The sequence below is a fragment of the Camelina sativa genome, chromosome 3 (genome assembly GCF_030686135.1).
Source record: "Camelina sativa cultivar CO46 ecotype springtype chromosome 3, ASM3068613v1".
Lineage (NCBI taxonomy): Eukaryota > Viridiplantae > Streptophyta > Magnoliopsida > Brassicales > Brassicaceae > Camelina > Camelina sativa.
In genome coordinates, this window is record NC_141882.1 from 29,808,601 (window position 1) to 29,834,555 (window position 25,955).

The window sequence follows — 25,955 nt, forward strand, 5'->3', positions numbered from 1 at the left end:
AGCGGATCGTGACTTAGTGTAGAAGTGGTTTAAAAACGCTGCTCTACACTGCTCCCAAGTGGTAAGTGATCCTCGGTCCAAGAGATTTAGCCATCTCAAAGCCTTATCTCCTAAAGAGAATTGGAACAAAGTCAACATGAGGTAATCATATGGAACTCCATTAGACCTTGTTGTACTAGCCAATCTCTCAAAAGCTTCAATATGGTCCAAAGGGCTCTCTGATGCTAATCCATTAAACACACGGTTCTGAACCAAATTGATGAGACTGTGCTTAATCTCATAGTCTTGTCTCGCAGGAGCAGGAGGTTGAATCGCAGAACGATTCGCAAATAGCCTGTTGTGAGCATCTTCATCCCTCAAGGTGGCTTGCCTTGCAGGTGGATTCAGTTCAGCTTGCTCTTGCTGGTTCTGCCTCTGCTGTTGTTGGACGACACCCAGCTGAGGGTTGGGCGGATTAGCTCCTGTATCTCCTCCTTCGGCCATAGGGTAAGCCTGGGTTCTTGCTCTCCGGTTTTCTCGTTCAAGTTGTGCTAACTCCTTGTTTCGCAGGTTACGCAAATCAGTAGGCTTGTGGCTTCTTGTTTGCATGCACCTGAAACAAAAGAGGAAGAACGCAAGAACAAGTCAGTAAAAAAAAGTAAAATAAACCTTAGACTAAACGTGAATCTAAAATTTCAAAGGCAACGTTATGGTCCCCGGCAACGGCGCCAAATTGATCTAGAGTTAAATCAATAACCCAAAGCACACTCAACCACGATCTAGTGGTGTCGTCGTAGTACTTCAGGGTCGAATCCACAGAGACCAAACGATACACTATGAAATTATATAGACCGAGTATAGCTAAAGCAAAGAGGAAGTTTGTTTTGCAAGTAACAGAATTAAAACAGAAAATAAATAAGAGTTTGTAAATTTAAGAGAAAGTATTGGGCGCAGGGAATCAATCAAGGGTTATGATCACGAAATTGGGTAATGGATTGGGATAACTTTAGGAACCGTTCTTGAACTCGGATCTCAAATATAAAACTAACCTACTGTCGCAGTGTTAGTTATCTAAGCAAGAAATCGAATGAACCCTAAACCGTCGTTTGGATCTAAACAATCCTAGCAAGCATTAAGTTCTAGTCCGATTATGTTCACAAGGTGCCCCAACTTCAACTGTCGTTGGCTAAGGATCACCTTGCTCACCTATGTTCTTTTCAAGTAATTCAACAACACTTTTGATGCCTAGATGAATTAAACCTAAGATCATAAACTAGGTAGCTAATCTAGTTTAAGCAATAAGAACAACAATAGATGAAGAACATAAGAGATCAATCCCAAATCTAACAACCTAAATCAATAAATCATAAAACCCCCTTTTGAAACCCGAAACCCAACAGAGAGACTACTCAGACATCGAACAGAAACAATCACAAATCAAATATGAAGAAAACATGTTTGAATTGCGAAAAGAGATAATAGGGTTCAGAATTCTTCTCCAAAGGGTTAGAAAGGATTAGAGATCTTCTCCCAAGCTTACAAGTGCTCAAAAACGGCGTAGAGTAAAAGTTGTCTTTCTAGGGGTCGAGCCCCGTGGTTAAATAGTAAAATAAATCCCTAAAAAGTCGGTTTAAACCAGAAAAGGAAAGATTGCGTCGGGGACGGGGACTGGTCGATCCCAAAAGGATCAGTCGATCCCAAAAGGATCAGTCGATCCGGAATGAATTTCTGCTCTTACTTCATCTGCCTTCTAGCTCGATCAGACTTCAACCAATTAAGCTCCAGATGCATATTTCTATCCCCAAAACGCTCAGATTCCTTCCAAAGTCACCTAAGACCTGTAAAGACTCACAAAAGACTAAAAAGACTCTAAAAGCACACTTGGACCTAGGAAAAGACTCAAAACAAACCTAAAAACTATAGTTAAAACCCTATAAAATGCAGACACATCAATTTACTTTCATTGCTCATGCTTATGCTTGTTCTTATCTCTTGCCCTATCGTTTCATAATACTTCATCATTGTGTTCATGTTTTCAAGTCGTGTTGTTTCTCTATGGATTGAAGCATCCTCAAGTTTCTCCATCTCCACCATCTTTTTACTTTCCAACATCTTCACCACTTCTGACATTGACAGTCTCTCACAGGGCTCTGAGCTTGTACACATTATCGCAATTTGGATCATAGCCATTTCCTCTTCTCTGTTGTAATCTGATCCGAGTCTCGGATCCACCAGCTTCAAACAGATTATTCTGATCCCTTAATACCCTCCACTTAGGGAAAGAAGAACAAACAAGTTTGAGACTTTTACTCAATGATTAACGTGAAATGTTATCAAAAGGAAAAATGGTTATCGAGTTAAAAAGATAAAAAGCATTGTTAATGGATTGTTCTATCTTATTACTTCTTAGAGCACTCTCATCGATTATACTTTGAGATGTGTTTAATTTTTTAATAATAAAAGTAAAAAAATTAAATTTTTAATCAAAAATATCAAAAAAAAAAAAATAGAGACACTCATTTGAGTATGTGCAATAGTTTGAACTATCTGAGAGCTACAATACCAAAGGTGAGAGCACAATTATCGGCGATACCAACAAAAATGTCTTTAAAACCAAAAAATAATAATATTTTAATTATAAAATTATATTCTAATTTTTTAATATAGTTGAGTCACTAATAGAAGGACATATATTAATTTTTTTCTCACCCCGTGTCTCAAATAGTCTGCTAGAAGACCCTAATTTTTTCTCTTTCCTGCTTTTTCTTTGTTTATTATTTTTTTTTGGTTTCAGATATTGATACAGACCGATGGGAATGCTCTAAGCGTCAACGTTATCTGTATCTCATACTCTGGAGCCATTTTAGTAACCGCTGCAAAAATATTGCAAAACGATTAATGTGTTGTGTGATATAAGAAAATTAATCTTGCATGAAATAACCTTTTTCATGGACTTTTGACTATTGATTTCACACTTTACAATGTTCTACCTATTCGAGTGCTAATGTGAGTCAGTGTTGTCCTCTTCATCAAGTTTGTAAGAAGAGCATAGGACCCATTATTGATTTTTGTAAAACTTTGTTATTTTGTTCTAAAATAGAAAATGAATAGTTTCAGTCTTTCAGACTTTCAGTATAAGCTTACAAACTAAAACTTTGGCTTCTTCCCCTAATAAATATGAAGAAATTGGACGACCACAATCAGGTCCGGTCCTTCATCCATTCTTATAACACATGAGTGTTGGGCCTCCATATTTTTTTAGATTTTTAGTAACAAAAATAGACCTCAAAAAAATTTTTTACTGCAAAAATAGGCCTTAATTTTATGAAAGTTATAGATTTGGCCTCAATTTTTAAATTTATCTACTTTTTTATTGTAAAAATAGGCCTCATTTTCCGAAATTTTAAAATTTAGTTTCAGTTTTATTTTTTTATCTATAAAATCCATTAAAAAGTAATTGTTTTGTATTGGGCCACAAATTTTACTGGGCCGACGCTGACCACAATTAATTGATTAAATAGCCAATAAGACGGCACGACACCCTCTATTTTGCTTGCAATATATAGATATTACGACAAACAGAATACATGTTAGAAGTTCCAAAAGATTAGATCCATAATAGGTAAAAGAACACTTTTATCAAAAAAAAAATAAGTAAAAGAAATTATTTACTTTCTAGAGATAAATAGGGATGCTGTTTTGTCAAGCTAATTAAACTTTTAAGACAAAAACTTTGATATACCTTGTAACTTGTATGTTCTAACAACCATAAACAATCAAGATTTTGAGCTAAGTATGGCTGCTTAGTGCTTATAGACAAAATTCACAGCCATTCCTTTTGAACTACGGGACCTTCAAATTAGACAGATAATAAACCCTTTATATAAACAATCCTATGTGAGAAAGTAAAACTAAAAAAGCAGTCAAGAAAAACATAATCTCTCATTAGTCATTTGTTTAACAATTTCTACGTTAAAAAGTAGAATAATTTAACCTTTTTGCATGGCGACGCACGGTCTTGTTGTACGTAGTTTTATAAAGTTTTTAAAATGTAAACTTTGTTACAAAAGCTTTAATTAATTAATAGTTTAATTAATTAATGAATGTTCGTGAGAAACAGCGGAAGCCGAACGTGGGAACTTCTGGGTAGGAACGTGTATGATAAGCACTTCCATAATATTTACTTATTTAGTAAAATATGGCTAAGAAGATATATATACTCTTAAAATAGTGATTTTTAAATTTATTGGGTTTCAATCTAAAATATAAATACAATATGATGCTTTTATTATATAGTAAAATTTCGTAGATCTTGCTGGGTTAATCACTATTCATTCAAATACATATGTAGAATCTGTAAGAAAAGTAAAATCTGAATTCATCAAATATTTAAGGTAATAATAAAAAATTAAGATAATATGTATTTCTTTTTAATTTGAAAATACAAATGAATATCACAAATACATTTATTACGATTTGTTTTTTCTCACTTTTTTATTTCTGTCATATGAGATTTTTTTTTTTTTTTGGGGAGAAAATGAGATATATATATTTATATATATGTGAACACTAAAAGCTTTTATTTTATTTACATTTCTCTCTCTCTCTCTCTCTCTCTCTCAATCGTCTACTCTAGTCTCGTCTTGTCTGTTTGGTGTTTTCCTCAGAAAAAAAAATACTCGAGAGATGGGTTTCATCTTCTCGACAGAGAGAGTTGTTGTGTATGCTCTTCTTCTCATCTTCATTTGCTTATTTGAAAATTTTGGATCATCAAATGCTCAACAACTTTTGCCAGAAGATGAAGGTGCGTCTCAATCTTTTGTGTAATCCACACACACATTGTCATACAAATTCCTTTCAATTTCAATTTTATAGTCGCAAATTAGACTTTAGTTTCTTGAGACAAAAAAAAAAAAAGAAAAACCCTAACTAGATTGTGAATTCAAGAATTCCACAAGAGATCGTGACTTTTTCAAAAGATTATTCATTTATTAGCTTTTGGTATAAGCTTAAAAAAAATTAAGTCACATTTGACACATAAAAAGCTAGAAAATATTGGATTTATTGAATTTCGTGGACCTATACTATCTCGATAATTGATTGGTGGGTCGTCATAGTTGCACGATGCAAAAGCTTTAAAATTAGGTACACATAGTTGACTAAACGAACACACCAGTACGGTTTTCGATTTTTCATGTATAAACAATTTGCATCTCAATTTCTTGGAATCGTAAAAAATGAAACCGATCGGATCATGATTCCGATTTTATTACAAGACCTACTATGTATTTTCTAGTGAGTCAATTTGTAAATGAGTGATTTATTGTATCAATTTTTTTTTTTTTTTTTTTTTTCTAATCTATGATAATTTCTCCCATCTGGATAATATATAATTTTTCTCAAAGATGTGTTAAGTAAACGAATAAATCTCTTTCAATATGTGCAAGTTGAGTCAATTACAGAGACGTTCAGATTGAGATATTTTATACTAGTGTTTAATCTCTCATTCTTTATTCAGTTGGAGTTTCCTCATTTTGACCATTTTTGAGCAGTTCAAACATTGAGAACGATCTTTAGAAAGCTTAAAAACCAAACAGTGAACATCGAGAGGACTTCTTGTTCCGACGGAAAATGGAACTTTGTTGGCAGCTCATCCCCCTACCCACCGACCAGTAACATCACTTGCTACTGTACTTTCAACTTTAGCACAATTTGTCGTGTCACAAACATGTAAGTATATATATATGACTATTTCTCATCTCCTTAAACTTTCCAAGCAAGAAACAGAGTTAGGGTTCTTAAACAAAAACTTTCTCTCTTCTTGATTGTCATCAACAGACAGCTTAAAAGTTTAAGCTTGCCCGGAATTATCCCGCATGAGTTCGGAAACCTCACGAGTCTTCGAGAGATGTAAGCACATTTTTTTTCTTTTCTCATTGTTTCTTGATTCTTCGCAAAATGTCCAAGACTTGGAACTCAAGCAATCTTTGTTTTGTGTTTTTTCCTTTCGTTTTTTCATGCAGAGACCTTACGCGGAACTTTCTCAATGGAACGATACCTGCTACATTGTCTAAAATTCCGCTTGAAATATTGTAACCATTCTCTGCAATACATATTTTTACTTCTTCTTGTGATGATAATAAAGTTGTACTGATTCATGCGTTTTTGTTTACTAATAGGTCTGTATCCGGAAACCGTCTCTCTGGACCATTTCCTCCTCAACTCGGAGAGATTACTGCGCTTACTGAATTGTAATGTTACACATCTAATCTTGTTTTCTTTAAACCAGAATTGACTAGATTCTAATATGTAAAAAACGAATTGCAGGGTTTTGGAAGCTAATTTATTTACAGGACCACTTCCTTCAAACCTAGGGAACTTAAGAAGCTTGAAAAGATTGTAAGATCCTTTGTTACATACTTTGTTTTTTTTTTTTCATTGTTAATTATTTCAGTTATACTTAGTGATTGGTCAATTTATAATTACAGGCTTCTCTCTGCAAACAACTTCACAGGTCCAATCCCTAAGTCCTTGAGCAATCTCAAGAACTTGACTGATTTGTATGTATAGAAAAATACACTGAGATTTCAAAAATGTTGATTCTTTGGAACGAGTCTAAAAGCTTCATATGTTTCTTGCAGTCGGATTGATGGAAACCCTCTATCTGGGAAGATACCTGATTTCATCGGAAACTGGACTCTGCTCGATAAGCTGTGAGTAACCGTCATTTCTCTGATTACTTTTTCTAAAGAACACTGTAAAAGTTGCAGTGACAAAACTGTTCAATCTGCAGACACCTTCAAGGCACATCATTGGAAGGCCCAATTCCATCTTCAATATCAAACTTGAAGAACTTGACTGAATTGTAAGTAAGCGAAGAGTTTAACAATACCCTTGTTTTGCATGCTCTTCAAAGCTTTTGAGCTTAATAAAGCTTTCATTTTTATCAGGAGGATAACCGATTTGCGTGGAACGGCCTCTTCATTTCAAGACCTGAAAAATATAACGAATATGACACGATTGTAAGTTTAACTTTGACTAAAGTTATATATGCACATGTTTCATCAAACAATACTTAACATTCTACTAACTTCATCAGGGTACTAAGAAATTGTTTGATAAAGGGACCTATTCCAGAGTACATTGGTACCTCCTTGAGTGAGCTGAAGTTACTGTAAGTCAAATTCTTTTGCTAGTTCTACAGCTAAAAGGCTAATTAGTATGACATTCGTGTAGGTACTAAGATAACATTCGTTTTTGTACATGTGTGTATGCAGAGATTTAAGCTCAAACATGCTAACCGGTGTAATTCCAGACACATTTCGGAATCTTGAGAAATTTAACTATATGTAAGTTTCAAATTATCAACATATAATGATGATATAAAATCTTTACTTTCAAAAACTGAATGTTAATTACTTTGCTGCTTTAGGTATCTGAATAATAACACATTGACTGGTCGAGTTCCTCAGTTCATTCTTGATAGTAAACAAAACATGTAAGCAAACTAACTAACTACCTCGAGGTTTTAAATTCGGAATACATCTGCGTTTAATGATTTCTTGATCTGTTTTCAGCGATTTATCTGACAACAATTTCACTAAGCCACCTACTGTAAGCTGTAATCAGCTTGATGTGTAAGCATTGTTGTTGTTTCATATCCTTGATTTTTCAACTTAACTTTGTCTATATGTTTTTCTAATCAGCTTTATTGGTTAAACACATTCAGGAACTTGATCTCCAGCTACCCGTCAGTAACCGATAACTCGTGAGTCTCCTTTTTTCTCACTCTTTTCAGTTCATAGAACTCAAAAACCAAAGATAGTTACATAAAAAAAAAAAAAAAAAACAACAACAACTCTACTTGTGTAGTGCTCAATGGTGGTGCTTGAGAGAGGATCTTCCCTGTCCAGGAGATGCAAAACGTGAGTGTACATTTTAAAGATTCAAACTTATATAGAAAGAAACCCTAAACCATTTTTACATTTTTGTTCTCGGGTTTTCGCAGATTCTTCCCTGTTCATTAATTGTGGAGGAAGAAGCCTCAAGATTGGAAAAGATACGTATAAGGATGACTTGAACAGTAGAGGACAATCAACATTCTCTTCTGACCCTGAGATATGGGGATACAGCAGTTCTGGAGTTTGGTTAGGCAATGTCAAGGCCCCTTACTTAGCAACAGACAAATTTAACTTGATCAATGGATCAACTGAAGAGTTATACAAAACAGCCCGTCTCTCTCCACAGTCACTCAAGTACTATGGACTATGCATGATAAAAGGAAGTTACAAAGTGCAGCTCCATTTTGCAGAGATTATGTTCTCAAATGACCAGACTTTTAATAGCTTAGGGCGGCGAGTATTCGACATTTATGTCCAAGTGTGTTTTCCAGAACAAAGAAGAAAACTTTTTTTCGAAACAAAGTTTCAGTTTCTTGGATCAGAGTTCAAAATGGGATTCTCTTGTGCAGGGGAATTTGTTGGAGAGGGACTTTAACATAGCAGAGAAAGCAGGTGGAGTTGGTAAACCGTTCATGCGAAACATTAGTGAAGTTCAAGTGAATGGAAGTACGCTGGAGATTCATTTGAAGTGGACAGGAAAAGGCACAAACATGATACCGAGAAGATCTGTTTACGGGCCTCTCATTTCCGCCATAACGATTACACCGAGTGAGTTTTCTTTCCAATCTTGGAGTGAATGAATGAATGAATGTTCTTTCTCAACTGTTTGAAACTATGTTAGAGTGAGTAAGTGAGTGAATGTTCTCTCTATTCTATTGCCTATTCTTGTAGATTTCAAGGTTGATACCGGAAAAGAATTGTCCAATGGAGCAGTTGCAGGCATTGTAATTGCAGCGTGTGCGGTTTTCGGGTTTCTGGTACTTCTAATCCTCTGGCTTACAGGTTACTTAGGTGGAAAAAAAGAAGTGGATGAAAATGGTAAGAAAGAAAACAATTTTCCTATCTTTCAAGAAACACTCTTGTCATTTTCAAGATCTGATTATGTCTTTCAAATCTTACTTTTTTTGTTTTATCAAAAGAGCTTAGGGGACTTGATTTGCAGACAGGATCGTTGACACTGAAACAAATCAAACGTGCTACTAATAACTTTGATCCAGAAAACAAGATTGGTGAAGGAGGATTTGGACCGGTTTATAAGGTGATCATGACTGCTTTGGTTTTACATCTTCACTGTGATTTGGATTATATGTACTAATGTGTTTTGGTTATTAGGGTGTTCTTGCTGATGGAATGACCATAGCGGTGAAGCAGCTTTCATCAAAATCTAAGCAAGGAAAGAGAGAATTTGTGACTGAGATAGGAATGATCTCTGCGTTGCAACACCCAAACCTTGTGAAACTTTATGGTTGTTGCATCGAAGGGAAAGAGCTTTTGCTTGTGTATGAGTACTTAGAGAACAATAGTCTCGCTCGCGCACTCTTTGGTTAGTTTTTATTATCTCCATCTGAGAAAGATAGTTTTAGGTTATTGATCTTTAAGCTAAAGTCTCTTGTGGGTTATCTTAACAGGCACAGAAAAACAGAGACTTCACTTGGATTGGCCAACAAGGAACAAGATATGCTTAGGGATTGCGAAAGGGTTGTATTATCTACACGAGGAATCAAGGCTGAAGATTGTTCATAGAGACATAAAAGCGACAAATGTGCTTCTTGATCTGTCTCTGAATCCTAAGATCTCTGATTTTGGTCTAGCCAAGCTCGACGAGGAAGAGAATACACATATCAGCACAAGGATTGCAGGAACAATGTGAGTGTTCATTACTTATCTTTTCTGAAATTATTTGTTAACACTTACAAGAATTTATGTTTCACTGATGCAGAGGTTACATGGCTCCAGAGTATGCAATGAGAGGTTACTTAACAGACAAGGCAGATGTTTACAGCTTCGGTGTTGTCTGCTTAGAGATTGTGAGTGGAAAGAGCAACACAAATTACAGACCAAAAGAAGAGTTCGTTTACCTTCTTGATTGGGCATATGTCTTGCAAGAACAAGGGAGCCTGCTAGAACTCGTGGATCCAGATCTCGGTACAAGCTTTTCGAAGAAAGAAGCGATGAGTATGTTGAACATAGCTTTACTCTGCACAAACCCATCTCCGACATTGAGACCACTAATGTCATCTGTTGTAAAAATGCTAGAAGGAAAAATCAAAGTCCAACCACCATTGGTGAAACGTGAAGTAGATCCAAGTGGTTCAGCTGCAATGAGGTTTAAGGCCATTGAGCTTTTGTCACAAGACAGCGATTCACAAGCCTCAACATTTGCGACAAACAGAGAACAACACATAAGCTCCTCTTCGATGAACGGTCCGTGGGTCGATTCTTCCTTCTATGAGCCTAGCAAAGATATTAGCCAACAACAGCAAGAAGAAGGACGTTCATCATCTTCCTCGAGGATACTTTTAGATGAACTTACCGATGTGAAGATTGAGTAATGAATTGTAAATCATTAAGATTCTTTTAACTAATTTACAGACACAACAGTATTAACCAACTTATACTGATATACATATCAATCAAATTTTATAACAAACAACTGAAAATTTTCTATAAAATTAAAATAAAGTTCAAATGCGTACTGTAAAATAAAATTGTAAGGAAAGTATAATTGCTTTTAAGACACAGTTTTGCAATTAGTTTTTTTTTTTTAATTGCTTTACCAAACATAAAAAAAAAACTCTAATTTATATAAATAAAAAAATTTGAAAGCAAATAATCTCTCTAATTGGTTGGGATCTTTCCTGGATTGAGCCTTTTATCTCTAGGGATCAGAGACTTGAACTTGCTGCGATAGTCGTGGATACAGTCACTGGAGCAGAGGATAGACTCGCTTGGGGGAATACTGTGGATGGTTGTTTTACGGTGAGTTCAACATATGCCTTACTGACTATGGATGTATCACCGCGTCAGAACATGGAGCAGTTCTTCTTGCGTATTTGGAAACTGGAAGTTCCAGAACGAGTGAGGGTTTTCCTCTGGCTAGTTGGAAATCAGGCTATCATGACTAACTCAGAACGGTACCGACGAGGCTTGTGTGATTCAGAGGTGTGTCAAGTTTGTAAAGGGGGAGTAGAGTCTATCATTCACGTCCTCCGTGATTATCCTGCAATGTCAGGGTTATGGAGCAGGTTGGTAGCACCGCGACGACGACAGGCTTTCTTTCGGTCATCATTGCTTGAGTGGTTATATGAAAATTTGTGTTGGGCAGGAGGTGAGGTAGACAAACATTGGTCTATAACCTTCTCCATGGCTGTTTGGTGGGCTTGGAAATGGAGATGCAGCAATGTTTTTGGGGCAAATAGAGTTTGGAGAGATAGAGTGAAGTTTATCAAAGACGCTACAAAGGAGGTTTTGGGTGCTAAGTTGCGGAACTTGTTGAATCATGAAGCACCGGCCCGGGTTGAACGACTGATCAAGTGGTCACCCCCAGTGTTCGGTTGGTTTAAGCTGAATACAGATGGGGCTTCACGCGGGAATCCAGGCTTGGCAGCGGCTGGAGGGGTGATTCGAAATGAGAGGGGTGAATGGTGTGGCGGGTTTGTATTGAACGTGGGGAGATGTTCAGCGGCGTTGGCGGAGTTGTGGGGGGTGTACTATGGGCTGTATTTGGCATGGGAGAGTCGGATAGAGAGACTGGATCTAGAGGTGGATTCGGCAATGGTGGTGGAGTTTCTACGGACAGGGATTGGTGAGTCGCATCCGCTGTCGTTCCTGGTACGTTTGTGCCATGGCTTTCTCTCAAAGGACTGGACGGTCCGTGTTACACATGTGTATAGGGAAGCTAATCGCCTTGCGGATGGATTAGCGGCCTATGCGTTTACTTTACCTTTAGGATTTCATAAGTTTGACATGCTTCCAGATGTTGTGGGTTTACTTTTTCATGAGGATTTAGTAGGACCTGCGTGTCCTCGCAATGTTGTTTTGTAATTTTATTTTTAAGTTAATAAATAGCTGGGAGATTTCTCCTGGTTTTCCCACCAAAAAAAAAAAAATCTCCATCCATCATCATCTGTTTGTATCCACAAAAGAGAAAGTGTGCAAGTCAATCCACCACTTCGACCCATCAATTTGGTTTACTAATGAAAGTGCGAAGGCCAGCCTTGTAACCCGTCCACCATCTCTAACATGCATGTAGCTCTCATCTCAAGGCGTATATCACTTTCCATGATAATTGATCCATTAAAATTTTGTGTTTTTAACTAAAACATTATATATTCTAAAACAGAGGAAATATGGAATATTAGTTGTGTTTGCCAAAAAAAAGTTACAAAATCAAATATTAACCAGGAAAAATCACAGAATTTACGATAAAAATCACAGAATTTAATTTTAATTATTTAAAATACATAAACGAAGACTAGAAAGAAGTCAATGAACCCCACATAAAGTATTCATCCCCGGTGGCTAGAGATTAAAAAAATACTATATATTATGAGATTTTGTTATTAATATGTATCTATATTATTATTTAAGTGAACACTAAAAGCTTTTATACACTTCTTTCTTCTTCTTCTTCTCTCTTTGAGAATTGAGTTTGGTTTTTCCGAAGAAAAAAAAAACGAGAGGATGGGTTTCTTTTTCTCGGCCGAGAAAGTTGTGTATGCCCTTCTTCTCATCTTCATCATCTACTTGGATTTTTACGGATCAAATGCTCAAGTTTTGCCAGAAGATGAAGGTGCCTTATCTTCACTCCTTTTTAGTATATTTACATGTCAATTCTACTCTTCAATTTCAATATAAAGTTATCCCCCTTTTCTCAAATTATCCGATTCAACTTTTTTTTGTTTTTTTATGAAAAAAAAAGTAATTGGATGCTTGCGTTTAGTCGGAAAAACTCAATTTATAGAAAGTTTTCTTTTCCAAGTTACCGACTAAACTCTGTAATTTGGATGCACCTAAAAAAAAAAATCAACTAAACTATATTGTTATTGTAAATCCTTTACTAGGAAAAAAAAATATATTATTGTCGGTCTTTAATAGAAAAAGTTATACTTTTGCTCTTGATGATATTGGTCGTCAATGAATTTATTGAATGGTATTGGTCATCATGAATCATGGATTATATATATATATAGCGGAAGATCCAAATAGAATTATTTATATATATATATATATATATATATATTCTATTGTAGGTGGATGTTATTATATGTAAATTAAGAGAGAAAAAAAAAACTTTTCCCCACATGTGTATTATTAAAATAATAAATAAATAAATATTTGTACTTTATGTGCAAGTTGCGTTATTGAAAGAGACGTTGAGAATATGGAGATTGAGATATTTTTTTAAGTACAGTATTTTATCTCTTATTTCTGAACTTCAAATCTCGACCGTCAAAAGTTTTGACCATTTTTGAGCAGTTCAAACATTGCAAACGATCTTTAGAAAGCTTCAAAACCAAACAGTGAACATCACGAGGACTTCTTGTACGGACGGAAAATGGAACTTTGTTACCGGCTCGACGCCCAAAGCAACCAGTAACATCACCTGCGACTGTACCCTCAACTCCAGTTCAGTCTGTCGTGTCACAAACATGTATGTAATTTGCCCATTATAGTAACTTTCATAACAAGAAACAAAATTAGGGTTCTGAAAATATAATTTCTTTCTTTTTCATTTTCATCAACAGACAGCTTCAAGGTTTTAATTTGCGAGGAGTTGTCCCACCAGAGTTCGGGAACCTCACACACCTTACAGAAATGTACGAACCGGGATCTTTGTTTCTTGATTTTACTGTCAATGGATCATAGCAAAAACGCCTGAGGCTTGGGGATTAAGTAATCTTTGTTAATTTGTGGTTTTTTACTTACAGAGATCTTATGCTGAACTTTCTCAGTGGGACAATACCTACGACATTGTCTCGAATTCCACTTGAAATCTTGTAACCATTCTCTCTCCAATGCCTATATCTTTTTTTTCCTTGTGATGATACCATAAAGTTGTACTGATTCTTGCGTATTTTTATTTTCTGCAACTAAAACAGGTCTGTAACCGGAAACCGTCTCTCTGGACCATTTCCTCCTCAACTCGGAGAGATTACTACACTTACTATAGTGTAATATTCCTATCTAAATCTTGTATTCTTCAAACCAGAACTGAAGAGACTCTAATAAGGCAAAAAAAAAAAAAAAAAATTGCAGGAATTTCGAAACTAATTTATTCACAGGATCACTTCCTTCAAACTTGGGGAACTTAAGAAGCTTGAAAAGATTGTAAGATCATCTTTCTTATACATTTTGTTTTATATATTGCTATTTTAGTTTTATTTAGTGATTGGTCTATTTATAATTACAGGCTACTCTCTTCAAACAACATCACGGGTCCGATCCCTGAGTCCTTAAGCAATCTCAAGAATTTGACTGATTTGTAAGTAGAAACACACACAGTTAGATTTTCAAAAATGTTGATTCTTTGGATTTGGAGTGATTCTAAAATTTTCATATGTTTCTTGCAGTCGGATTGATGGAAACTCTCTATCTGGGAAGATACCTGATTTTGTTGGAAACTGGACTCAGATCACTAGGCTGTGAGTAACCATCAATTTTTATCTTCTTGTGAAATTTGTAGTAAGACTGAATTGTTAAATCTGCAGAGACCTCGAAGGCACATCAATGATAGGTCCAATTCCAGCTTCAATATCAAACTTGAAGAACTTGACTGAATTGTAAGTAAGCAAAGAGTTTTAACAATACCCTTTTCTTTTTGCATGCTTGTCATCAAAACTTTTGAGCTTAATAGAGCTCTCATTTTACTCAGGAGGATAACCGATTTGCGTGGACCGGCCTCTTCTTTCCCAGACCTGCAAAAGATGACGAATATGGGCCGATTGTAAGTGTTATTATAGTTTGACTCAACACAAGTTATAAACTCTGTTTCATCAAACAACATTTTAAATATCTTCTTTGCTTATGAACTTCATCAGGGTACTAAGAAACTGTTTGATAAAGGGTTCTATTCCGGAATACATTGGTACCTCCTTGAGTAAGCTGAAGTTACTGTAAGTCAAATTCTCTTGCTAGTTTTACATCTTAAAGGCTAATAATGTGATCCAAGACCTCACATCAAATTATGTATAACATGTGTGTGTGCAGAGATTTAAGTTCAAACATGCTAACTGGTGTAATTCCAGACACATTTCGGAATCTTGAGGCATTTAACTTTATGTAAGTTTCAAATTATCAATATTATACAAATCTTACTTCAAAAACTTATAGCTAAATTACTTGGCCACTTTAGGTATCTGAATAATAACTCATTGACTGGTCCAGTTCCTCAGTTCATTCTGGATAGTAAACAAAACATGTAAGCAAACTAACTAACTACCTCGAGGTTTTAAATTCGGAATACATCTGCGTTTAACGATTTCTTGATTTGTTTTCAGCGATTTATCTTACAACAATTTCACTAAGCCACCTACTCTAAGCTGTAATCAGCTTGATGTGTAAGCATTGTTGTTGTTTCATATACTTGATTTCTCAACTTAACTTTGTCTATATGTTTTTCTAATCAGCTTTATTGGTTTACATTTTCAGGAACTTGATCTCCAGCTACCCGTCAGCAACCGATAACTCGTGAGTCTTCTTTTTCCCCTCCTTTCAGTTAATAAGTTAACCAAAGAAACTTACAGAGAAATAATATTTACTTGTGTAGTGTTCAATGGTGCTTGAGGAAGGATCTTCCATGTCCTAGAGAGGCAGAACGTAAGTGGAAATTTCCAACTTTCACATCTAACACCCTCATGATTCAAAAAAACCTGAATAAGTTTCTTGCAGATTCTTCCTTGTTAATCAACTGTGGAGGAAACCAACTCAAGGTTGGTAAAGACATGTATGTGGAAGACCTAAACAAGAGAGGAGCATCAACATTCTCTTCTTTCTCTGATAAATGGGGATACAGTAGTTCTGGAGCTTGGTTAGGCAATGACAAGGCCCGTTACTTAGCAACTGACACATTTAACTTGATCAATAAATCAACTCCAGAGTATTACACAAAAGCCCGTCTCGCTTCACAATCACTCAAGTACTATGGACTCTGCATGATAAGGGGAAGTTACAAAGTGCAGCTCCATTTTGCAGAGATAATGTTCTCAAATGACCAGACTTATAGTAGCTTAGGGCGGCGAGTATTCGACATTTATGTTCAAGTGAGTTTTGCAGAACAAAGAAGAAAGTATTTTTTTCTAAATCAAGTTTCACTTTTTTCTTTAATCAGTATGTTAGTTTGAAATTCGGATTCTCTTGCGCAGGGGAAGTTGTTGGAGAGGGACTTTAACATAGCTGAAAGAGCAGGTGGAGTTGGTAAACCGTTCCTAAGGCAAATTGATGATGTTCAGGTGAATGGAAGTACATTGGAGATTCACTTGAAGTGGTTAGGGAAAGGCACAAACGTAATACCAACACGAGGTGTTTACGGGCCTCTCATATCTGCCATAACGATTACACCAAGTGAGTTTTCTTTCCAATCGTTCTCAACTATTTACAATAATTTTGGAGTGAGTGGATGAATGAATGTTCTTACTCTATTTTATTGCTTGCTGTTGTAGATTTCAAGGTTGACACCGGAAAAGAATTGTCCAAGGGAGCACTTGCAGGCATTGTAATTGCAGCGTGTACGGCTTTCGGGTTGCTGGTACTTATAATCCTCTGGCTTACAGGTTACTTAGGTGGAAAAAAAGAAGTCGATGAAAATGGTAAAAAAGAAAACATCATTATTTTTTCTTTTCAAGAAATGCTCTTTCTCATTTTCAAGATCTGATTGTTTCTTTCAAATATTACTTTTTTTGTATTATCAGAAGAGCTTAGGGGACTTGATTTGCAGACAGGATCGTTCACATTGAAACAAATCAAACGTGCTACTAATAACTTTGATCCAGAAAACAAGATTGGTGAAGGAGGATTTGGACCGGTTTATAAGGTGATCATGACTGCTTTGAGTTTACATCTTCTCAAGTTCTTTGAGTTTGGATTGTATGTACTAATGGGTTTTGATTATTAGGGCGTTCTTGCTGATGGAATGACCATAGCGGTGAAGCAGCTTTCATCAAAATCTAAGCAAGGAAACAGAGAATTTGTGACTGAGATCGGCATGATCTCTGCGTTGCAACACCCAAATCTTGTGAAACTTTATGGTTGTTGCATCGAAGGGAAAGAGCTTTTGCTTGTGTATGAGTACTTAGAGAACAACAGTCTCGCTCGCGCACTCTTTGGTTAGTTTTTATTATCTCCATCTGAGAAAGATAGTTTTAGGTTATTGATCTTTAAGCTAAAGTCTCTTGTGGGTTATCTTAACAGGCACAGAAAAACAGAGACTTCACTTGGATTGGTCAACAAGGAACAAGATATGCTTAGGGATTGCGAAAGGATTGTCTTATCTACACGAGGAATCAAGGCTGAAGATTGTTCATAGAGACATAAAAGCGACGAATGTGCTTCTTGATCTGTCTCTAAATGCTAAGATCTCTGATTTTGGTCTAGCCAAGCTCGACGAGGAAGAGAATACACATATCAGCACAAGGATTGCAGGAACAATGTGAGTGTTCATTACTTATCTTTTCTGAAATTCATCGGTTAACACTTACAAGAATTTATGTTTCACTGATGCAGAGGTTACATGGCTCCAGAGTATGCAATGAGAGGTTACTTAACAGACAAAGCAGATGTTTACAGCTTTGGTGTTGTCTGCTTAGAGATTGTCAGTGGAAAGAGCAATACAAATTACAGACCAAGAGAAGAGTTTATTTACCTTCTTGATTGGGCATATGTCTTGCAAGAACAAGGGAGTCTTCTAGAGCTTGTGGATCCTGATCTCGGTACAAGCTTTTCGAAGAAAGAAGCGATGAGGATGTTGAACATAGCTTTACTCTGCACGAACCCATCTCCGACATTGAGACCACCAATGTCATCTGTTGTAAAAATGCTAGAAGGAAAAATCAAAGTCCAACCACCACTAGTGAAACGTGAAGCTGATCCAAGTGGTTCAGCTGCAATGAGGTTTAAGGCCTTTGAGGTTTTGTCACAAGACAGCGAGTCACAAGTCTCGACCTATACAAGAAACAGAGAACACATTAGCTCCTCGTCGACGGACGGTCCTTGGGTTGACTCTTCCTTCTCTGAGCCTAGCAAAGATGTTAGCCTACAACAGCAAGAAGAAGGACTTTCGTCATCTTCGTCAAAGCGACTTTTAGATGATCTTACCGATGTGAAGATTGAGTGATGAATTGTAAATCATTAAAGGTTGTTTTATTCTGATTTTTCTTCAAACAGAAGTTATTGCTATCAATCAAAATCTCTTTTTACTTGAGGATCTATAGATTGTTAACAAAGAGATTTAGGGATTTTTGAGAAATTGTTTATTTGATTGATTGATTGATTATCCCCAAATAGCCGAAGCATTTACATATAACAACCGATCTCACGTGAATAAGATAATTGAACCAAACAACTAAACCCAAAATCAAAGAATTAAACAAATAGTTTAACCGGAACCCAGAGTCTAACCGGTTTATCTTGTTACATTTTGTTTTACAAACGTAAATAACAAAACCTATTAACCTAATAAATAAACAAAGTTGATAAGAAGTCCTTTTGCAGTTTTGTTACCGTAAGCCTCTGAATTTTTTTTTCCCAAATTATGAACTATAAAAAAATGTAATTTTAGATATGTTTTTAGATAATATAAGGGTTGCCGCATTATTTACCCCTGTACTAACTACATTCTTAATTTTCCTACACAAACTTTTTGGGTCTGAATATAACTACCTGAACTTATGGTTTTATCCTTATTCATACACCTCTAATCGATTTCATAATCACATCTCCTAAACCCGATTTAACCACTAATCCGCGTTTTGCCCAATCACGATTAGTTTTACCCATTAAACACCATGACCCGACAAGGTAACGACGTCGTTCTTATCATCTTCTTCTTCCTTATACAAAAATTGAAATCGACTAAATTGGGGATTAGGGCTCTTGATTCAAAATTGGGGATTTAGAGATTTCTGGGGTTTTTACGTTTTTTGGGGCAATAAATTCATAGAATCAATGCCAATCTCAGAGCTTGCGCTTGTTTGTTATCATAGTGATAATGATGATCCCGATTTCGAAGTTCCAGAGAGTAATGTCGATGGTGAAGGTGATGATGGGGATAGTGAAGGAGGCGACGATAGTGACAATGAGAGTGTGAATGAGGGAGAAAATGAAGTAGACGACAATGGTGCGAATGAGGGAGACAACGACAATGAGAGTGCAAATGAGAGAGACAACGACAATGAGAGTGCAAATGAGGGAGACGACGAACTAGATAATGAAGGAGACGAAGATAGACACGAAGATGCCGACGGTAATGAATCTGAAGATGAACCTGATGAAGACAGAGATGAAAGGTATGACTTCGAGGTAGAAGAAGCTGTAGCAAATTGGTTTGATGAGGGTAAGATTCGTCGCGATTCGATCCCAGATACTTCTGATGAGGATGAGGATCCTGTGATTACTAGAGATCGTAAAATTAGATTGGGAACAGATGATAGGTTCGGTATTGGGAGAACATTTTTCAGTAGTTTTGAGTTGAAAGAGGCAGTGTTACATTATGCATTGAAGAATAGAGCAAATCTTAGACAAAGTAGGTGGGAGAAGGATAAAATTGAGTTTAGATGTGCTGGAAAGAAGAAGAATGGGAACTGTTGCTGGAAACTCTACTGCTCATACGATAAGGATAAGCAACTGTGGGTTTTGAAGACTAAATGTACAGATCATACATGTACTCCTAATGGAAATGCAAGTTGCTTAAAAAGCCAGTGATTGCAAGGTTGCTTATGGACAAATTGAGGATGAATCCTAATTTCATGCCTCTTGACATCCAAAGGCATATCAAGGAGCAATGGAAAATATCAAGTACTATTGGACAATGTCAGACCGGAAGACTTCAAGCTATCAAGTGGTTGAAAGATGAATATGAACAACAATTTGCTCACCTCAGAGGATATGTTGCTGAAATTATAAGATCAAACATGGGTTCAACTGCCATTGTTGACACCATTACTGATGGTAGTGGGAATCACGTGTTCAACCGGATTTATGTGTGTATGGGAGCAATGAAGAATGCATTTTACTTTTGTAGGCCACTCATAGGGATAGATGGAACATTTTTGAAGCATGCTGTTAAAGGATGCCTTTTCACTGCCATTGCTCATGATGCAAACAACCAGATTTATCCAGTAGCTTGGGCAACAGTTCAAACAGAAAATGCAGACAATTGGGAATGGTTTTTGAATCTGCTAAAGGTTGACTTGAAACTAAAAGATGGCAGTGATTATGTTGTTATATCAGATCGATGCAAGGTAATTTTTTCCCATTTTTTTGCGGTTTGTGTTAGCTAAGAGTTATTTTCAATCGGATTGGTTTATGACTTAGAATAAATATTTTTTTTGTAGGGACTGATGAGTGCAATTAAAAGTGTGTTGCCAAATGCTGAACACAGACCTTGTGTGAAGCATATAGTTGAAAACTTGAAAAAGAGACATGCAAATAAAGACTTATTGAAGAAGATGGTATGGAACTTAGCTTGGAGTTACAACTTTGAAGCATATCGAACTAACCTTGCCAAAATGAGAGCTTATAGTATGTCTTTGTATGAAGATGTCATGAAGGAGGAACCAAAGACTTGGTGTAGAGCATTTTTTAGGCCGGGCAGTTTTTGTGAGGATGTGGACAACAATGCCACTGAGTCATTTAACGCAACAATTGTCAAAGCTAGAGCAAAGTCATTGGTTCCTATGTTGGAAACAATAAGAAGACAAGCGATGGCAAGGATAAGTAAGAGAAAGAAAAAAATTGGCAGATGGGAGAAAAACATATCTAAGTATGTTTCAGAGATTTTGGCAGAGGAGGAAGAAGATGCATTGAGATGTGAAGTTACGAAAGGAACGCATGGCAAGTTTGAGGTTTGGGTAGATGGGAATTCTAACTCTGTTAATTTAACTACTGAAATGTGGGATTGCTCATGCTACAAGTGGCAGGTCACAGGGATTCCATGTGAACATGCCTATGCGGCAGTCATGGACGTCGATAAGAATGTTGAAGATTTTGTAGTTCCAATGTTTGGTACTCAAGCATGGAAAGAACAGTATGAAACAGGGCCTAACCCAGTTAGAGGGCAAACTTACTGGATGACCAATGATTATGTCTTAATCACCGCACCTCCAGAACCAGTTTTACCTGGGAGAAAGAAAGAGCAGAAGAAGAAATTCAATCGCATCAAGAGTCCACTCGAATCACCAAAGAAAAAGAAGGGAAAAGCGGGACCAAAAATACTCAAACTAGGAAGGCAAGGAAGAGTAATGCATTGCAAATCATGTGGTCAAGCAGGTCATAATGCAGTTGGATGCAAGACATTGAAATCGGGATTGATTCTATGAATTTATTGCCCCAAAAAACGTAAAAACCCCAGAAATCTCTAAATCCCCAATTTTGAATCAAGAGCCCTAATCCCCAATTTAGTCGATTTCAATTTTTGTATAAGGAAGAAGAAGATGATAAGAACGACGTCGTTACCTTGTCGGGTCATGGTGTTTAATGGGTAAAACTAATCGTGATTGGGAAAAACGCGGATTAGTGGTTAAATCGGGTTTAGGAGATGTGATTATGAAATCGATTAGAGGTGTATGAATAAGGATAAAACCATAAGTTCAGGTAGTTATATTCAGACCCAAAAAGTTTGTGTAGGAAAATTAAGAATGTAGTTAGTACATGGGTAAATAATGCGGCAACCCATAATATAATCTAATTGTACTTGTTCTTGTGTGTTTTCAAAGTGTTGTTTGTATTGTTAGAATGGTTATTTTTCTATCGTGCTAATTGTTGTGCTATCCTTTTTATCTGTTTTTCACTTTTCAACTATTGATTTATATAAAAATATTGGGAATATTAGCAAAATCACCTATTCCAAACAGTAGTTCTTTTCAATTTCATTACTTATTACTAAGTTCCGAGCTTCCGTGTAACATCTTTGCATTATAATCACTTACAATCTGATTAAACGAAAATAGAGTTAAAAAAAAATGTACTCGTTGTTAGTTTAATATTTAGAGGCTAACAAAATGCTTTTTCAAAAGTTAACGAGTAACGACATCAAGTATGTCTCAACATTTTATGAATCTGATTTTTTTTTTGTCATCAATCAATAAGACTAAAAAAAAAAAAAAATCGTTTTCGTTTCGGTATACCTATTCTCGATTCCATACATTTTAGGTTTTAGTTACAGTTTAGTTTGTGTTCATAAAAGCATTAGGTGTTTAGTGGTATGTATCAATAGCTCAATTGGTAATTTAGAAGTTGTTAGTTCAAGTGACGTTTGAGAAGGATCACATAAACGTAAAGGTATAGAGATAACACAACACACAAAAACTACACTTGGAACGCCCCGAAGCAAACGTTTTTAATCAATCTTATAAAAACCCTTGTTTCTTACAAGACTTGAAAAACAAAGCTCACTTTCCTATTTATCTAACACCAGCCTGTGTAGATCTAAAAGAGTATACCACCCACACTCACCTTCAAAGCTTTTGTACTTGCTTGAAGGTTTACAAAACTCACAACTTTATCCCACGAGTGCTGACTCTTTTTGCGGCTAGTCCTCGTCATTTTATAACCCCACACACACGATCTCTAACCTAGATCTTGTGTATCCTAACTAAAAGGAAATATTCCTTATCCCTAATAGAATATCTTCCATTATCCCAACTAATCAAATATACTCTCAATATCTTCGAGTATATCTTGATCTCTTCTTCCTTCCTTCTCACGCACCTTGTCATTGTGTCCACAATATTTCTCAACGTCAGCACGTCACGCCACGTCAGCATATCAGCCCTCTGAGATACTTCACATCTGTCTGTTCCCTTCAGAGCTCTGTTGCACTTTCAATCTCCCCCTTTTTGACTGAACTTGTCAAACAAGCATCCATGCATTTAACCTGTCAAAAGAGAGACAACCAGCAACAAACCAACAAACAGGTACAGTTGTACTAACAGTGCCTCACAGATCGCAATAACATCAGAAGATTAACCGAACAACTTGTAAGCATTACGACCGCAGCAAAAAGTATCGGACATAAAGTATCGCACAAAACCAAAAGAAATATAAGTCTGAAAAATAAATGAAAAACAACAACAAGGAGCAGAGAACATAAAAACAACAGCTCCCCCACAGCTCAAACTCCCCCTCAAGCATCTGAATCAGACTCATCTCCCCCTGCTTGTTTGGCACAGATTAGTCAAAAATATCAACAGACACACAAGAGTATAATCAGAGATAAGACAACTTACCAGCGTCCAAGGCGTCCTGCAGAATTTGAATGGTCAACCGGATGGCTTTGCGCTCTACAAACGTTCCAGCTCTAAGAGGAGACTCCGTAGGACGTGGTGCAGTCTTCTTACCCATGGTTTTCTTTGGCTCTTCCGGTTTAAGACATGGAACAGGTCGTTGAGCTTCCAACAACTGATAGATGAGACTGGGAAACGGTAAACGGAATCCTGACTGAGCTTGCAGACCCAACTGAATGATCTGATCATAAATCATCCTCCCAAAATCAAACGGAATGCGATGCATGATCATGTAGATCACCATGACCCTGTTTGCTAAGATGTACCCTATATCACCGTGGGAGACCAGTTGCTGCAGCAAATTTTATTCAATTCCTTGATCACTGGATCCTTGATTGCCGTTGATACCAGTTGTTTGCATGTCTTCACTTTACCGCCATATAAGAAGAGAGCGAGATCCTCCTCCAGAATTGCAGCTGTCTACAATCTCTGTTCTCGCACATCAACTGTCTGAAGCCCAAACAGGGCATTAATACGACCTGGGGAAAGCTCATACACAAAGTCTCGGACAAATACATCAACTGAGTTCCCTTCAACCTTCACCGCCGGAAGATTTGCCCAGAATTCATAGACTACATCGGAATCATAAGATCCGATTTGTGTGACAGTTTTCAACAAACCAGCTTGATCAAGCAGCTCCCTAGCTGGATCATCTACCCTCAGAGAATAACGAACCTCAGCAGCAATAGTTCGAGAAGCAAAGAAGCCATACCTTTGGGCAGCATCAGCAGATATGAACCGTTTCGAGTCAAAATCCTTTGAAGGAGCACTACAAGACATTGACACACCCATGTCCTTGCTAAGAGACGGACGCTTGGAGTCGCGGCTGTCTGTATCAGTAGCTGCTTGTCGCTTGCGCATACGGGACGAGATTCCCTGATTTGACATAATAGGAACAGGAACATCGCCGGTGAGATCGACCACGGGAAAACAGGATCTCGTCCTTCTTGGTAGAGAAGACGAAGAGTCGCAGGTGTCGTGATCCGCTTTGGCAAACAATGGCCTGGGAGAAGGAATCTCACGCATCGGAAATGCTGCTGTTGACTCGTCTCGAGGTTCATAGACAACCATCGTCGTGGTAGGATCAAGTGAGAGGAGAGGCGACGACGGAGGCAAGGCTGAAGGAGGGGTGTGAAGTTCCTCATCAGAACTGGAATCATAATGGAAATCACTAAAGACCGATTTCATGATGATCAAGAGTTAGAGAGCAAAATCTAGGTCTGGGCATTTGGGTATCCATTCGGATTCGGTTCGGATTTTTTGGGTTTCGGATTTTTTGGTTATTGCACTAAAGTCCCATTCTAGTATTTTTCAAACTTCGGTACGGGTTCGGGTAAATATTTTCGGGTTCGGGTTTTTTGCCCAGGCCTAGCAAAATCAGAGAGAAAAAAAAACTTAGAAGCTTAATCGACAAAGAACTGAAATTGCAAGGATGATGAGAAGAACTCAAAACCCTAGCCTCTCTTTTTATACACCCTCGTGAACCTCCTTGGGCTGGTGAACTTTGGCCCATTAACCTTGTCGATCCTGAAAACACTCAATGAATCTATTAAGGTACATCGAATCTTTTTTCCTTTTTAATCTCAACTGCATTTATGACAAGATCCTAATACATCACATTCTTCACCCTTTAAAGGAAACTGAATCTGTTCATGAACACAAAACATCAGATACACACAACCACGAATAGTGAACATGAAAGCACCCAGATCGAGACATAACACATATGAGCAATTTTTTTTTTTTTAAAGAGAAATAAAATAAAAAAACAGATCACAGTACTAACCATACATTTGTTGTGTCAACCACTTGTTCAGAACATTTGCTAGGAGCTATCACAACCTCTTGAATTGTTGAAGATCAGAGACTTGATGCAAGTGAGTAGTCTTTCACACTGTCATGCCTTTAGTCTGCAATCCAACCCAACATGTATATATATCTATTATTTTTTTTATTTTTTTTATTTTTTTTATTTTTTATTTTTTTATTTTTATACATATGTGTCTCAGCCTTCTGTTAGCTGTTTCACTGACATGATCACAGTGATTTCATGAGCATTATCAATCACTGATATCATCTTTGTCCTCGAACAGAGTTTTCCACTTGAGGATGTACTTGTGTGTCTCTTTACAGCTCTTTGACCTCCTTAAAACATGACAACATTTGACAGGATGAATAGACCGGCATGATAGTCAGCTATTTCCCACAGTTGCTTACAGAGTGCTGATCTTCTATATATTCTAGGATTTCCATGACCTGTCCTAGCACATGTTCCTGTCTCTGATCAACACATCTTAGGTAAAACAGGTTACAACTCACACACACCAATGGACTTCCTCAGATTTACAAATCTGTTGAAGTCCAGAGGCTTGGTAAACATATCAGCTAACTGTAAGTCAGTGCTCACATGGTCAATCTCGATCAGTTTCGCCTCAACTAGTTCACGAACAAAGTGGTGTATAATATCTATATGTTTGGTTCGTGAATGTTGAACAAGATTCTTTGAAATATTAATTGCGCTCAAGTTATCACAATGAATTAAAAGAGTATCAGAATCCATACCATAGTCCGAGGCCAT

General features: G+C 36.8%; 2 protein-coding genes and 1 pseudogene across 2 annotated transcripts; all 3 read left to right on the top strand.

Annotated features, from left to right (window-relative positions):
- The first annotated feature begins 4,507 nt into the window (after nucleotides 1–4,507).
- Nucleotides 4,508–10,533, top strand: LOC104778281 (putative LRR receptor-like serine/threonine-protein kinase At1g53430). The gene is made up of 23 exons (XM_087507081.1): nucleotides 4,508–4,783; nucleotides 5,532–5,709; nucleotides 5,818–5,889; nucleotides 6,003–6,071; nucleotides 6,159–6,230; nucleotides 6,307–6,378; nucleotides 6,468–6,539; nucleotides 6,621–6,692; nucleotides 6,773–6,844; nucleotides 6,930–7,001; nucleotides 7,079–7,153; nucleotides 7,257–7,328; nucleotides 7,412–7,477; nucleotides 7,557–7,616; nucleotides 7,709–7,747; nucleotides 7,852–7,904; nucleotides 7,988–8,358; nucleotides 8,450–8,648; nucleotides 8,772–8,918; nucleotides 9,020–9,138; nucleotides 9,213–9,423; nucleotides 9,509–9,746; nucleotides 9,820–10,533. The coding sequence occupies exons 1-23, from the start codon at nucleotides 4,666–4,668 to the stop codon at nucleotides 10,430–10,432; spliced, it is 3,132 nt and encodes a 1,043-aa protein (XP_087363207.1). The 5' UTR covers nucleotides 4,508–4,665; the 3' UTR covers nucleotides 10,433–10,533.
- Nucleotides 10,534–12,421: 1,888 nt separating this feature from the next.
- Nucleotides 12,422–18,302, top strand: LOC104778508 (putative LRR receptor-like serine/threonine-protein kinase At1g53440). The gene is made up of 23 exons (XM_087507082.1): nucleotides 12,422–12,672; nucleotides 13,359–13,533; nucleotides 13,628–13,699; nucleotides 13,811–13,879; nucleotides 13,982–14,053; nucleotides 14,139–14,210; nucleotides 14,293–14,364; nucleotides 14,453–14,524; nucleotides 14,591–14,662; nucleotides 14,755–14,826; nucleotides 14,921–14,995; nucleotides 15,090–15,161; nucleotides 15,235–15,300; nucleotides 15,380–15,439; nucleotides 15,531–15,569; nucleotides 15,649–15,698; nucleotides 15,771–16,141; nucleotides 16,244–16,442; nucleotides 16,541–16,687; nucleotides 16,790–16,911; nucleotides 16,993–17,203; nucleotides 17,289–17,526; nucleotides 17,601–18,302. Exons 1-23 carry the CDS (start codon nucleotides 12,564–12,566, stop codon nucleotides 18,208–18,210), a joined length of 3,117 nt encoding a protein of 1,038 aa, XP_087363208.1. The 5' UTR covers nucleotides 12,422–12,563; the 3' UTR covers nucleotides 18,211–18,302.
- Nucleotides 18,303–19,040: 738 nt separating this feature from the next.
- Nucleotides 19,041–21,412, top strand: LOC104779348 (uncharacterized; annotated as a pseudogene).
- Nucleotides 21,413–25,955: the final 4,543 nt, after the last annotated feature.